This window comes from Marmota marmota, unplaced genomic scaffold (assembly GCF_001458135.2).
Source record: "Marmota marmota marmota unplaced genomic scaffold, marMar, whole genome shotgun sequence".
NCBI classification, from domain to species: domain Eukaryota; kingdom Metazoa; phylum Chordata; class Mammalia; order Rodentia; family Sciuridae; genus Marmota; species Marmota marmota.
The window spans coordinates 5,675,431-5,690,991 of record NW_026000037.1 but is presented as its reverse complement, the minus strand read 5'-3'; the positions used below and the strand labels follow the sequence as shown (position 1 = coordinate 5,690,991).

Genomic DNA, 15,561 nt, shown 5'->3' with positions numbered 1-15,561 from the left:
ACGGCCCAGTACCAGGCGCGCAAGGCCCCCCCCCTCCCCCCCGCCCCCCTCCTCGGCTCGCCCTACGCACCCTGCTCGCGGGGGATCCGCACCAGGCAGTCCACCATGCCCTGGTACCGCGCCTCGGGGCTGATCTGCTTGGACGACGCCTGCACCTGCAGCAGCAGCTTCACCCGCTCAATGGGCGCCACGGCTGTCTTGGACACGGCGGCCGCCACGCCGCCGGCCAGCAGGTCCTTCCCGAAAGACACGGCGTCGAACAGCCGCTTTTCCTTTTTCTTGGCAGGCTCGCGTGTCATGGCGGAGCAGCAGACTAGACCCCAGCCCCGGCCGAAAACCAGGCCCTGAAAGAAGACCCAGCCGAGCAGACAACCGCTTCGGCTTTATCCTGGCGGGAAAGCCGCGCGCAGGATGCCGGGAAGTCAGGCTCAGGCCGCGCTGGGGAGCTGCGCAGGCGCGCCCAACGGCCTCCTGCGGCCCACGTGACTCCCCACATGCCCGCAGCACGTGACTCCCGCTTCATCCAGAAAACTGCGCACGTGGCCTAAGAGGCAGCGGGGTTAAACGTGAATCCACACCACCGTGCAATATCGCACACACGGCCCCTGGAAACCTGCGCTGCATGTTCAGTGCGGAAGCGAAGTGAGAGGCGCCATGTCTCAGCGGCGGTCCTAATTTTGACCTCATGGAGTCTCAACAGTGTTCCAATGTGACCGCTGTGTACCTCTGTCCTGCAGTCTACTTTCTTCAAACGGTCACTAAATATACCCTGGAGGTCCCTCCCTAGTAGCGTATATTCCTGATTCTTTTTTACAGCTTCTTTTCTTTTATTAAAGAGATTCCATCATACAGTCTTTTGCTTTGTAGGACTTCTAGAATCTTATGACCTCTCTTACGTTGCCACCCTAAAAGGCCACTTAGGCCAGTGTGCCAGACCAGAAATCTTAACATTTTGTTACATCACATAAACCAGCCCAAATCTCTACTGGTGCCATATATTCGAAGCTGCTTCCTTTCTGTAGAGGCTTATTCAGCTCTTAACTGAGGTTTTTAATCTGAATCAATCTCTCCATTTTACATGCTGCTGCCAGGCTAATCCTTCTGAAGCATTTGCTTTCATCAGAATTCCTAGGCTTGTAACATTTCGTTTTCTCATTGCCCTTGAACTTGACATCACAAAAAAAATTCTTTATGAAGTCCACTGCAAATTCCAGAAATGATAGGTTTTTAATCTTCAAAAATCTAAACATGAAAGGTTTTGATCTCCTTTCAGAGTTTTAAGCATTAATAAGCACATAACAAATAACTTAAGGCGGAGATTAGTTGAATTCACTTCAGGTAAAACTCTAAGGCTCCACGAGGAGACTTCTCTGGCCACGGGGAATGTGTGTGTCTCTGAGGACAGAACGAAGTGTTCTGTTGCTCCCCAGGGAAGTTCTCTCTTCACTCTTCCCTCCCCGCCACATTTGGCTTGATAGTTGACAACATTATCGTATATTCCTTTACGCTATTAAGCTGTGCATGTATAACACGACAAAAATTAAAGTACCTACTTAGAAATGTAGCTTTTTAACTGTAAGACATCCAAATCAACTCAATAGATTGGAGCTGAAAATGTTTAATTTGCTTCATTACATTTCATTTAGTGACTTTGAGAAGGGACATTGTAATTTATGTTAGTGAAAGTATATAGTTTCAGGGCCTTTACACTATTCACTCTTTTCTCCTTAGAAATGTGCATGCTTAAGTTTTTTTTTTCTTCTGGTCTAAGATCACTTCAGCAACCCCTTCTCTGACCACCTGTTTGCCATACTTCATACCTCATTTTATTGCTTCCCTATTTTTTCTCTTAGCAGTTGATAAAGTATCAACATATTTTTATATCCTTAGTTGGTGGTCACAACTACTGGAACACAAACTCCAACAGAGTAGGAATCTTTAGCTTTTTTGTTCACTGCTATATCATCAGTCTCTGGGACAGTGCTTGTCAGAGGGTAGAAAATCAATAAACAGTTGTTGGATGTATATAGGAAAAGGCAACACAACTGCAAACAAACCTCCAAACCATTTTTATTTAAAACTATCAATATAAAAATAGTTGTGATTGTATAGAATGTAGAAATAAAACTTCACAAAATTAAAGTATTTCATACAGTTTGGTGTACAGGTTAAACTTTTAATAGCACTTAGAACTGTGTATTTTTTTTTTAATTTTTTATTGTGGGTTGTTCAAAACATTACAAATTTCTTGACATATCATATTCCACACTTTGATTCAAGTGGGTTATGAACTCCCACCTTCACCCCATACACAGATTGCAGAATCACATCAGTTACACATCCATTGATTTACATATTGNAATCAGAAATAACTTTCCTATGTTCACATATGAATTCATGATCAGTGTAACTCCACACCATGTACAACCACAAAAATGGGAAGTTATACACCATGTATACGTATGTCAAAATACACTCTATGTCATATATAACTAAAAAAGAACAGCAACAAAAAAGACCAGCAGTCTGCTTTGCCTTTTTATTTCAGTTATTGAGTGATGCCTCACGATTGCTTGATACTAAGAAAGCAGACCAGAATTTCATTAAATGAAAGAAAGTTCCTTGTGTTAAAATATCAAGTCTTGGTGCAGTCTGTCAAAAACCTGAGGTGATTGATGGCTCTACTTATTAATAACTACCAGTATTAGAAACAGCTGATAGTTGGGGAGCACACATACAGAAACTTAAGCCATGTAATGACTATATTTAAATAAAGTGCCTTAATACACACATATGCACACAAGCAGTCCTACAACAGAGTTTAAAAGTCTACCATGCAGCTCAGTATTGTGATCCTAAGGGGAAGACATTTAAAGCTATTTTTTACATTATTTCAAGAACTAAGATTTCTTACCTTGATTTGAATGTCAAAATCAAGGCCCCCAAGTACCTAATGAGATAAATATGCAGGGATTTGCATCTTAAATACTCAGATGAAAATCTTTTAGACTGATGACAGATAACAGTATTTTTTTCTAAGATCAGTGACTTAAATGGTGCACCCACAATGTTCTGTAATTAGTTCCAAGCTGAAGCGCTCATGTTTGAAGCAGGTGATATGCAGAAACTGATTTTATATGGGCTGGTACAGCTCTTCCAACACTTAAGTCTTGAAGAAAAACAACCCAGTATTGTTAAGTTTTGGGGGCATCTGAGGTGGATGAAGGACCTACTTGGTACATGGTAACTACAAATGCAGTATTATGTTCTTCCTTTCTTTCCCTTAACCTACCAAATTCTCATGCCAAAGAAAATTCTTATCCAATTAGTTTTTTTTTTTTTTTCTTCTCTATGGAAGGTCAAATAAACTCTTATTCATCCAAGTGTTCCCCATCTGGAAAACCCAATATTTAATGATCCTTATTTGTAAGACAAATGTGAGCATTTTACAAAAGAAGTCACCATAGGATTTCTTCAGCTATTCTTTTCAGTATTTTTAACATGATTTGGTTTTAAAAACAATTTACATATAACTGTCTTGAATTTCATGAACTATATAAAATATGTATATGTATATTTGAATATCCTTAAAAATAAAAATGAATGTTTATAGGTAAATAATTTAAAAAACATATCTGAGTCAAAATAGACTAAGATTGTTATCTAAAAGAGTAAAGAAAAATAAGTAAAAACTAAGTTTGATTTTCATCTTTCCCTTCTCCTCTGCAGTGAGGTATCCACTCAAATACTTATACTAGTGAAGAGCACTTGACCTATAAAGAAATCAGTGTTTGGACATTACAAATTTAGGAACTAACCAAAGGCAAGGGCGAGGGGAGGTAGCACATTTTACATAAAACCTCAGAATAGATTATTGCATTTATACATGAAACCTCTGACCTCAGAGGTGCAAAAACTTGCATGAGGTCACAGCCCTAATTTATTACAGAACCTGGTCACCTCCTCCTAATTTCAAGATTCTTTGACCAAATATACGAGTTTTGAGAAAAATAAACAACAAATTGGGTGTTTTCCCAAATAAACATTTTCTATATTAACTTTATATGAAACAATTTACATTATTTCAAACTAGTCAATAAATTAATATTATATACCAAAATGGCAATAAGTTAACACTCCCTCCTATATATTTCAATCAACTATCTTCTCCAATGTCTCACAATACTACAAAAGGCTTGATGCATCAAGTCCAACAGCATTTCATCTCAATAACAATATTATGTTCAATGTTGAACAGTGAAAATAAACATTATCTCTTGTGTATTGATTTCAGCAATTTTAACACTGTTCCACATGTCACTCATGTTGCTATTAATCATAAAAACACAACTACAAGGTTAATCCAAAGAATAATTTAAAAGCCATTTCAATGGCAATTTCTGTGACTGAGTCATGAAAGCAGACATAAAGTTCCTGAGGTTTTGGATGAAGAAAGAGTCTCCTGCAGAAGAAAAGAACACATTCATTTCAGAAATGAAAATGACAAAAAACAAATTCAATTCCTTTTATTTTTTGTATGTTTTTGAAAGAACTAGTAGTAAGTTCAAAAACCACTAATCTAAATCACAGACTATAGAGAGTTCATTTCTAAATAAATAACATGTGCCTTAGGTTAATTATTTTTATTGTTAAGAGTGTAAAAATCCTATTTTATCAATACATAAATATTATCATACCCTTCAATTTTAAAATATTAAACCTAGTCATTATTATTACTACAATATATAGCACTGGCATCAATAAAGTGCAGAAGGTATCTAAAAGAGAGAGACAGAGAAGAGAGAATTTTTTTTAATATTTATTTTTCAGTTTTTTGGTGGACACAACATCTTTTATTTTTATGTGGTGCTACCCAGCACCCCGCGCATGCCAGGCGAGCGAGTTACCGCTTGAGCCACATCCCCAGACCCTAAAGTTTATTCTTAAAACATGAACTATATGATGGTTCTTTTTGCAGACAGTATTGAATTGGAATTAACATTAAAATTTTGGTTTTCTTCAAGAGTTCATATATTAATATATTTAAACAATATTAACACATGTAAATCAATCAATTTAAATTGAGAGCTAGTTCTGTTTGATTTCCTTAGGATTTTTCCTTTATGTAGACCTGCATCATCCTAATTCAGCCCCTTTAATTCTTTCTGTTCCCATGCTGTGGACATAGATAGGGAACCACTGGTCTTCTCATTGGTAGCCTCTCCTGAGTTCACACCATTCCACAGGCTGCTCCTGTTGTTCTTCTAATAGCACAGCTCTGACCATACACCACGCAGAACGCAGAACTAACTTTATGCTGATGTTCTCGAGGCTGATGATTAAACATCACAATCACAGGGGAGCTTATACACTAAAAACAGATTCCTCCTTCCATGAATTCAGTAGGTCGTGGTGGGCCTCAGGCAACTCCGACTCTAACAAGTGACTCAGGTGATTCTAAATCCCAAGGACCAGAATATGGAAATGATACAGTTTGTAAACTGTTTATCATATAGCTTAGTACTACATGGCAGGTATCCAGTAGCCTCAATCCTACCTATGCCCTTTCCTCAACAACTCTTTTCTCCAACTTAACCTTCAATATGTCCATCAAAACTCAGTTCCTTAGACAAGAAGCAAACAAGAAACAATAAAAGGGTCAGACAGTGAATAATGGGTAGCTAGCTACTTTAATGGAGAACCTCTGAGGAGATAACCTGCTAATCCTGGTCTGAATACCAAGGAGCCAGATATGCAAGGGTCAGGGATAGAACATCCCAGGTAGAAAAAAATAGCAGGAACAAGATTTGACGGGTGTTAGTGGGTAGAACATGTAAAAAAGGAGTAGAAGAGGAAATGAAAGGAAAGAAAAGAAGGAAGTCAGGAAGGAAGGACAGAAATTGGAGAATAATAGTGGATTATTACTTGTTTGATTTGCAAGGCAACAAAAAATAATTTTTAAGTAGAGAAAGTCTTTAGAGGGATTTAAAGGAGTTACTTAGCAAATAAAACTTTAAAATGTTAAAATATTATAGCTAGATTGATTTTATGCCTATGTTTTAAAACATTGATCTGCTGTACTACTTGTCTTTCACTTTTCTAACGTTTTATTTTACTTTCAAATAGCTTTTTCCTACTTACCCTACTACCCAGTAGGCCATAACTGGTGGTGTTTTTTTCTGATCAGTCCAGTTTTCAGGTGAGCATTCAAATAACACACCATATTCCTTCACAGGGTTAAGAGAGGACAGCGAATTTGTAGAATCAGCACAATCTCCACCATTTAGTGCCTTATTTTTCTGCAAATTGTGGATATTGTTGGTATTAACTGGAATTAATAATGTTACTTTAAAATGTTTTCACCTCCAGATTCAAAATGGCTGATCCTAAGTGCATGCAGTGCCTTTCTTCCCTTTGCCTTCGGTTTCCACTCTTCCTTAACACTTAGCTCAATACTACTTCCTAAAGGAGACTTCACAGGTAAAGTGCCCCGGATGATCCCAGGGAACACTTTGTTCACAGCCCCATGTTGTTTAGTATTTATATTATATTGCATTAGCAGTTTGTAGGTCTGTTTTCCCATATAGAAGATAGACGGTAAACTTTTTTCCAAAGGCAGAGACAATGTATTCATTTCTATATATTTAAAAAGAAACAGTGCTTGTATATAATGTAGGAGCTTACTGAATGTATATTAAGTGGATAAGATTTTGTAATAAACCTAAACACATACATTTAAAACAATATTTTCTCTTCCTTTGAAGCATAATCTTTAAATTTCCCATTTGTGAAAGCATCAGCAAAACAATTACTCATTTGGTACATATAAACTTTTTTATAAGGCTCAGGATAAAATAGGCGATTCTTGATTCTTCTCTCTCTCATAACTTCTAATCCAACAATAAATCATTTTGGTTCATCCTCCAAAACATCAAGAATCCTGAAGTTGTGATCCTTTCTCACTTTTCAAATATTAATAGTCTCCTAACTGGCCCTGCCTCCATCCTTGCTACCCTACAACCAGATTTCCAAAAGAATCCCAGGGGTTCTTTAAACAACTGGGTATCCTGTCCTTCCTCTGCTGAAACTATGTAACAATGTTCCATCTGTTTCAGAAAAAGCCCGGAAGGCCATGTCATAGTCTCAGGCCCTGCTGCATTGGTAATCTCATTCCTTTCCACTCTTGGCCTGATCAGGAGGCTATGAGCTCCCCCAGCCCCTCCAAACTCTAGCTTTGCATTTGGCTCCAGATGCCATGCGGCCACCCCAGCACTCCTTCCTGCCTCTGTTGAAATGCTACTTGACCTCATTAGCCAGGCTTTTTAAAATAGTAACACATCTCTTATCTTTACACATTTTATTATTCCTTGTGACACTTAAAATACCCCATATATTATTTACTAATTTCTTCATCTTCTCCATCAGAAAATAGGCTTCAGGGAAGAGAGTTTGTTTTGTCCCCACTTTAATCAAGGCACCTAGTCTGGTGCAGAGTAGTATCTCAACATTTTAAATGATACCAGGAGGGCTGGGGACATAGCTCAGTTGGTAGAGTGCTTGCCTTGCATGCACAAAGCCCTGGGTTCAGTTCCCAGCACCACCACCAAAAAAAAAAAAAAAAATCCTTAAATGATACCAGGAATAATAATTTATATTACTAAATATTATCAAATAAGTTAATGTAATATTTTTGTTCAGAATCTAACCAGTTATGCTAAATAGGAAAGGAGGAGCATAATAACCTACAGTACATGGGGTATGGTAAGCATAACATTTTTGCAGAATAAAAATTTCTGAGAACTCAAAGAAATCCCATAAGATACAGAATTTCATTGCTGACTGAGCCCACCCTGTATAGCTGAGGAAATGCAAACAGCTGAGGCTCAGTCCAGGATTCCTTATTCCCAGCCTAATGTTCTAGTTTTAAATTTAAGTTCTGCACAAACCTGGCATCCTCACTTACATCTTGCTGTATACATTATAGCCATCTTCAGAGAAGTCTTTTGGCTATATGATGTTTGATCAGTCACAAATAAACTTTTGTATGATTATCCTTTTCAAGTAATTAGCATGTAACTGATATTTTAAACAATCTAACTGGTATTTTAATTACACACTGCATTGGTGCTTATCTAGCAGGAACAATATTATATGAAACTTCATCCTGGGTTAAAAAGCAAGCAAGTAATCAATGAACAAAGTGCTAAAACATCTGCAATAGTATTTTGTCCATAGCTATACCTTAATCCATTATGCTCCGTATTGTTGGTTGAACAGTCACAGAATTATTAGAATTATTTTAGGAATCAATTGGTAGATATCACTGACTTAATGGCTGAGTCACAGATATCAAATATGGGAGGTTAATTTATATTACAAACTACTATATTCTACTTCGCTATAGAAAACATGGGTCCACTGTTTACCTAAAATACTAATATAGGACATTTAACTCTACTATGAAACAACATTTGAGATTAACTAGAGTGAGTATAATCCTGAAATTGGTTGGCTGATTGTTAAAAAAAAAACAAAAAAACCTTGAATGCATTGCTGGACATACTGATTACAGAGTGTGTGGAGATTGGGAATGATATTAGCAAAAAACTATATTTATAAACCTATTTTACCTCTTCCATCAAAGTCTGTTGGAAAACTGCACGAATGGAAAGACAACACTGATGGAAATTCTTTATTAGCTGTGAGTGGACAGAGCCACTGAGCTGTGCCACCTCTTCATGGGTAGGAGTAATGAAGATTCCTTGAACTGTTTCTAAGGCAACATAGTGGAAAAGTGTGTTCTCAGGACCAGATGTCAATCTTGAAAAGAAAAGGGTGGGGGAAGGGAAGATAGGGAGAAAAGAGAAAAGAAAAAAGAAATTCAAGTAAATTTAAAAGTATTATTTCATTTTGAATTCTGTAGACTTTTTACAATTAGTAGTGCAACTCGGGAAGGAAATCTAATTTTAATCCCCTCTTCATCCTTAATTAAACAGGCTTGGATTATTATTAATTTCCTTGATAGAGGCAAACACTATCTATTAAGCAAGGATAAACAAACACCAGTACATTTCCAAGTAACTTAATCATCCCTTTGCTAAACACTCCAATTGGCCAAGCCCTCTTTTTCCATGGTTGGTAATGAATAACTCAGATGATGTCTGGCCTAGATAGCTACAAGCCATGAACAAGGTGAACCACACATAAAAATACCTTTCATAAAACTAAATGGGTCGTTAAATTAGTCTTCTGCCATGATAATAAAAGTAATGATTCTGAACTGATATAAAATTATTACCAAACTGCAAGCTAGATTAATCTATAATACTGTGATAATAGCTGGTACTATTATGCCACTTCTCAGTACACTCTTGCTCTATGTGATCTTAATATTTTCATTTTCATTTTTTCCCCAATTTTTCCTTCCCTATTTAATCTTAGATAGGTCAGCAGAATCTATAAATATTGCTTATTTCTGCCAATAGTAAGAAAAGCTAAAGAAAAACAATAATAGCAACAACAAAATAATAATAGCTATCAAATACTGACTATCCTCTATGTACCTGCCAAACTTTTTGAAGCACTTTTATTTTAATTTTCATAATGACCCCGCAGGATCTTAAATATTACCATCCTTACTTTAATCATGAGGAAACCATGGTCAGTGAGCTTGGATTAACTTGAATGAAGTTGCATAGCCAAGTGTCAGGGCTTAGCTGACTTTGAAGCTTTGATCTCCTATACCTTATTTTTTATTCTCCACTGCTGACTCTTGAATGGTGGGCAACTCCCTCTTACATCTTTATATGGTGGGCAACTCCCTCCTACATCTCAAACACTCAAGCTGACCATTCCAAGACTTTTGTGATAAAGGCTATCTATAATAAAAAATACCTTTGGTTGATTGTTCTCCAGCTGTTAAGTACGGAGGCAGGGAAAAGGCATATTTTAGAACCTAGGCCACAGCTAGTTAAGTTCCTGTTATATTTTTAATTAATTAGGTAGTATGACCTAAATAAATCTCTTGTCTCCTAAACCAGGGATTAGGAAACAGACCTACTGGGAGGGAGGGAATCCTGTGTGTGTTGTTCTCCCATTTCTCAGCAGGGTGGCTGGCTCATTAATAACTACCCTGTAAGGGCAGTTCTTATACCACGTCCATGACCTGCCCATATGTGAGGTAGGACAGAATTCTTAAAGGAGATGGAAACAGTTGTGAGCCTGCAGACTACCAAGCTGATTCTTCTTATGGAGCATTCCATGTACAGAGTGGTGATACCTTCACCTTCCAAGGAATAAAATCTTAAATAGTCATGATGAAAATAAGTATAGTGACTAAAAAAGGAAAATAATTTAAAACATATTTTAATCTAGAGGTGTTTGAATTGAAGAAAAGGCACAGAAGACAAATTATTCTTAAGAAAGAACTATTAATAAGATTGTGAGGTTAGAATCAACATTTTTGTGATCTATAAATTTTCTCTCAAAAATAAATCACAACCACCACTTTGGAAAGCAGTTTGGAGATTCCTCAAAAATCTAAGGATGAAATCACCATATGACCCAGCTATCCCACTCCTTGGTATTTCCCCAAAAGATCTAAAAATCACTACAGTGATTTTTTTACAGCATCAATGTTTACAGCAGCACAATTCATGATAGCTAAATTATGGAATCAACCCAGATGCCATCAATAGATTAAGAAATTATGATACACACACACACACACACACACACACAATGGAGTTCTACTTAGCCACTAACAAGAATGAAATCATGGCATTTGCCAGTAAATGGATGGAAATAAGAACATCATACTAAGTGAAACTAGCCAAAATCAGAAACTCAAAGGTTGAATGTTTTCTCTCATACACGAAGCTAGAGTAAAATAAAGTGGGAGGGAAGGATAACATAAAGAACCAATCAAATACAAATTCACAGGATAACAAAAAGAACCAATCAAATTCAAATTAACAGATGGGTGAAAGGAAGTCTAGTAGAGTAGAGGAAAGAGAACGGGAAAGGGGAGGAGGGAAAGGAAAAGGTAGGGTCATGAACTGAAATCCATTTACATGCACATGAGTTTGTCGGGATTAACCCAACTATTATGTATAACTTACATAAAGCTCTAATCATAAAGAAATAATCCACAAAAAGCAAGTTTAGCTCTTGAAAGCCATAAACTTGTTCATATATTAACTGAAAGTTTAGAAATCACCAATTACCCAATAGGAAGACAAAGATTTGTATTAAAAAGTAGATAAATTCAGATTTGATCTTTGGAAAGGTCATTCCTGCACTAGAGAATAGATTGAGAAATTTACAGAGAGAGAATAGACGGGGGAGGGGGGCTGGGGGCTGGGAGACTAATGCAGTGACTCCAGGGAGAGAAAAAGGGACCATAAACCAGGAAGCATCAATGGGCTGAATGGATTCAAGTACTACTGAAATGCAGAATGGACAGCATTTGTTTGCTGAATGAAACGTCTGGTATAGATAGTATTTTTAATATATATTTTAATTTTATATCTTTGATGTCTTTTAAAATAGTAGAACCTATGATTTACATTACATGTGAATTTGTTTAAGCTACTGAACTTGAAAGAAGAGTTTCTATTTACTAAAGATAATGCCAAAATAACACAAATATTTTTAAAAAATTATAAGGAAGTAATAAAATTTCAGTAGTTCTTGTTAGATGAACACTAGGGTTTTATGAAGGTACTTTAGGGTTCCATAAAAAGTTTGTTTCAGATTTAATTGTTTAAAGGACATTTTTATAACTATTAAAAATAAACATTCAGAGGCTGGGGTTGTGGCTCAGTGGTAGAGCGCTCACCTAGAACACACGGGCACCGGGTTCAATCCTCAGCACCACGTAAAAATGAAATAAAGATATTGTATCCACCACCTACAACTAAAAAATAAATATTTCAAAAAAATCATTCATATGTGAAGGCCTTAAATACCCAATTTTAATACAATAGATTTCTAACGAATTATTTTATGAAGACAAATTACCCTATTTTTGCCCTAACTTTCAGGGAAAAGCATTTCCTGGAAACTCCAAGATTTGAACTTGCTAACTTGTTAAAAATATTTCCATAATTAAGAGCGTAGTCGCTATGCACTCGTGTGTGTGTGTGTGTGTGTGTGTGTTTGTGTGTGTGTGTGTGTGTGTGTATGTATGTGTGTGAATTCTATTTCTGAATGTCTAGATGCTTAAGCAAAAGTGTGCAATTGATCTCACACATGACATCATAACTATATACCAAGCAAGGCTCAGGCTGACCTGCCTGTCTATCACATAGTACCTGCCCTACAAGAAGTGAAAATGTAACATTTTATTTTGAAATTACTGACACAGTTTAAGCTGCTAAACATTCCCTCTTCACTCAGTCCTTTTTATCTCAGAATTTCCTCCTCAAAATAAGTTCGAGGTTTTCTACAAAGGATGTTATAACTATTAACAGTTCCCAGATCCCAGCCTCTGAGAGGTGGTGGTGTGTACTCTTGCGGGTAGAGGGAGCAGAAGCAGGAATTAGCAGAGGGAAAAGCTGAAATGTGAAGCTTGGACGGACTCTCAGAGCTGTCTTGAATTTGCACAAGGACCAAACCTCTGCACTCCCTTATCTGGCAGACTTAGAAGGGGCTATTCTCTAGGGTAGGAACTTGGCCCTGAGACACTAGCAGCCACCACTCCAAGGTGTTGGCGGTGAGTGCCCTGAGCTAAGGGATAACTTGGCATCCACCAGAGTCTAAAATTAGTGAACTCAAAGGCCAAGATCAGTGGTGCATACTTGGATTTTCAGTGACTCCGGAGGCTGAGGCAGGAGGATCACAAGTTCAAGACCAGCCTCAGAAACTTAGGCCCTAAGCAACTGAGTGAGCTCAGTGGTTAAGTGCCCCTGGGTTCAATAACCAGTACAAATCAAATACAATATGAATAAATAAATAAAACTTAATTTAAAAATAATATTAGGCATACAAAAGTGAAGTTACCTGTGAAAGAGAGATGAAGGGGAATTTTTCTGTTTTGAAATATTTGTGTGTTTTCCCTCTTATACTATGAATATGTTCATTTTCCTAAGTGTAATGAAACATTATAGTGCTGGGATTTGAACCCAGGGCTTGTGCATATGAGGCAAGCACTCTATCAACTGAGCTAAAATCTCCAGCCCGAAATTGTATTTTCTTATTGTAAAACTTTCTCAAAGACAGAAAGCATAAGATAAAAAGTATATTAGAAGGAAGTTTCTTACTTCATTGTGTTATATATTTCCAATTCTTTTTCTGAAGGATCCTTTTTCAAATTTCCCAAATGAAATGGATTTGGAAGGGTAGACTTTTTTTTAGTGATCTGGAAAATATTTACGTAGATCAGTTTATATCTAAGAACAAAATCAAACAGCAGAAGTGATTTAAAAATTAAAAATCCTTCTAAGAGAACTACTTTATATTTTGCAATGCTTCTTTTAAATATTTTTGATGCTAACTTCCACCTCTTGGCTTAGCCTTTGCAAAATAGGATCCAAGGGCTATGCCATAACTAGGCATGCTGGTGTTCCTTCACCAGAGCCATCACCAAGCTTATGTGCATGCATACCCATCTCCCTCCCTAGGCTCTACACTTCTCAAAGTCAGGGCTGTGTCTTACTCATTTTCATATCTCTTTTGTATAGCACAGCCCTTGGTACTTTGCAGGTATCAACATTTGTTGAATGGCTGAATCTTAAAGTTAACTGAATTTCTCTAAAGTGCCATTTATGATCTTGTTATTTTAAAATCTATCCATATTATCTTAGACTATACTTCCTATCAATTTCATCAACTGAGATAATGGACACAAAATCAGTACTTCCTAAATACATTCCACTAACTTCTCCGACAGTACCCTGTATTTAGGAGTGAGAAGCCCGAGTCTATGGTCATCTACGTCAGGCCACTCAAAATCCCGTATTCCACTGGCGCCAGTTCTCCATCTTCTTCATGCCTTGACCGGCATCACCTCCACCCACCCAGATGGCAAGTTCAAACACGTTTCAAAAGAAAACAGCATCACTAGCTAAGTAGACAGCTTTCCAGGATGAATGTTTTGATAATGATTTGGATATTTCATGGGGAAAAAATCCAGAAAAATAAACAATCTGAAAATTGAACATTCTCTTGGCTTTACAGTCACATTGTATATCTCTATGTATAGAGACCAGATCTTTATAAATACAGATAAAAAATACCTATCTATAAAAAACAGGCAAACATACACACACACATTTGAATTCTTTTTCTGTTTCTGCTGAATATTTCACGGCTATATTGTTAAATCAGCCCCTCAAACGCTCCACAGCCATGATGTGCTCTTTTATCATCACGAATAGAAAGAGATGAATATGGAAATTAAGATTCAAGAGCTCCTCTACCTGTAGGTACTGCTGGGTAGACACCCTGCACGTTGGGCAGCTCCTGTCATTACTTGATGTTCCTTCCTCTTTTTGCTTTTTAAATCTTTGGTTACCCAACAATGACTAAAATAATCACTATTTCAAATGAAGACTAATTACCATTAAAATTTTTTCTTGCAATTATTTTCTTGCAATTAGAACTAGAGAGACAGCTTAGTTCCTAGAATGTACACACTGGGATGAACACGCACCTTAGGCAAGGTTCCACTTTCTTCTGAACAATCAGAGCCCTGAAAGTCTCTCTGCTTTTGTATTGCATCCGGTGTGGTGTGGACGCTAAGGCCAGCACCTTCTCCACCTTCACAACCATTGTCAGATCCTCCACTGCTTCGGGAGGGACTGGGCTTACGTGTCTTTAAGGAATAGTCACCAAAAAGGGTTCTTCTGCATGTTGGAGAGGCTGCTGTCCTGGAAGGACCTTGCAGCTTGCTGAGAATAGGGGAAGCTGTCAAATTCTCAGTTTTCTCACGTGTTCCAGAAAGGAACCAGTCAGCACAAGACAAACAGGGGCCTGGAGAAGACGCTAGGTGTTCATCTATGTGGGAGTCTACTCCTTCCAGCTGGTGAAGAGTTGTTCTGACCTGGTCCACATATATACAGTCAGGCCCAGGATTCCCAATAGCTTTAGATGCACAGCCTCCAGCTTCTAATAGCACACATAACATATAATGTCTCTATAAAAGAAGATTATTGACATAGGTTTAGCCACCATGAAAACAGTTACATATAATATGTATACGTTTATGAATACTATAAAAGATGTTGGCATATGGCATGATTATGTGATGATTATTAAAAATTCCTCCTTCTTAAGTTATTGTCGACGCTGCTTCTTTTTTAATGAGAAGCCATATTTTTATACAGCAGCGAGATTATCAATGCTTCTTTTTTTTTAATTTTTATTGTGGGTTGTTCAAAACATTACAAATTTCTTGACATATCATATTCCACACTTTGATTCAAGTGGGTTATGAACTCCCACCTTCACCCCATACACAGATTGCAGAATCACATCAGTTACACATCCATTGATTTACATATTGCCATACTAGTGTCTGTTGTGCTCCACTGCCTTTCACATCCTCCACCCTCCGCCCTC

General features: G+C 37.3%; 2 protein-coding genes across 6 annotated transcripts in view; both read right to left on the bottom strand.

The window, feature by feature from the left end:
* Nucleotides 1-314, bottom strand: part of Slc25a31 (solute carrier family 25 member 31) — a 23,811-nt gene extending 23,497 nt beyond the window's left edge. The window contains exon 1 of the mRNA XM_015478953.2: nt 71-314. Within this exon, the coding sequence (XP_015334439.1) occupies nt 71-299 (229 nt within the window). The 5' untranslated portion in view covers nt 300-314. The remainder of the gene's footprint in view (nt 1-70) is intronic.
* A 2,211-nt stretch (nt 315-2,525) lies between these two features.
* The window catches only part of Intu (inturned planar cell polarity protein), a 97,909-nt gene continuing 84,873 nt past the window's right edge, over nt 2,526-15,561 (bottom strand). For 3 of the 5 annotated variants that reach the window (XM_048812036.1, XM_015478902.2, XM_048812034.1), the window contains 5 exons: nt 14,654-15,136; nt 13,263-13,360; nt 8,631-8,820; nt 6,142-6,299; nt 2,526-4,462 (listed from right to left, as the gene is read on the bottom strand). In XM_048812036.1, coding sequence (XP_048667993.1) covers nt 4,351-4,462; nt 6,142-6,299; nt 8,631-8,820; nt 13,263-13,360; nt 14,654-15,136 — 1,041 coding nt within the window. In that variant the 3' untranslated portion in view covers nt 2,526-4,350. Of the gene's footprint in view, nt 4,463-6,141; nt 6,300-8,630; nt 8,821-13,262; nt 13,361-14,653; nt 15,137-15,561 lie in introns of those variants that run through there. The other 2 variants (XM_048812033.1, XM_048812035.1) reach the window with 2 other exon arrangements.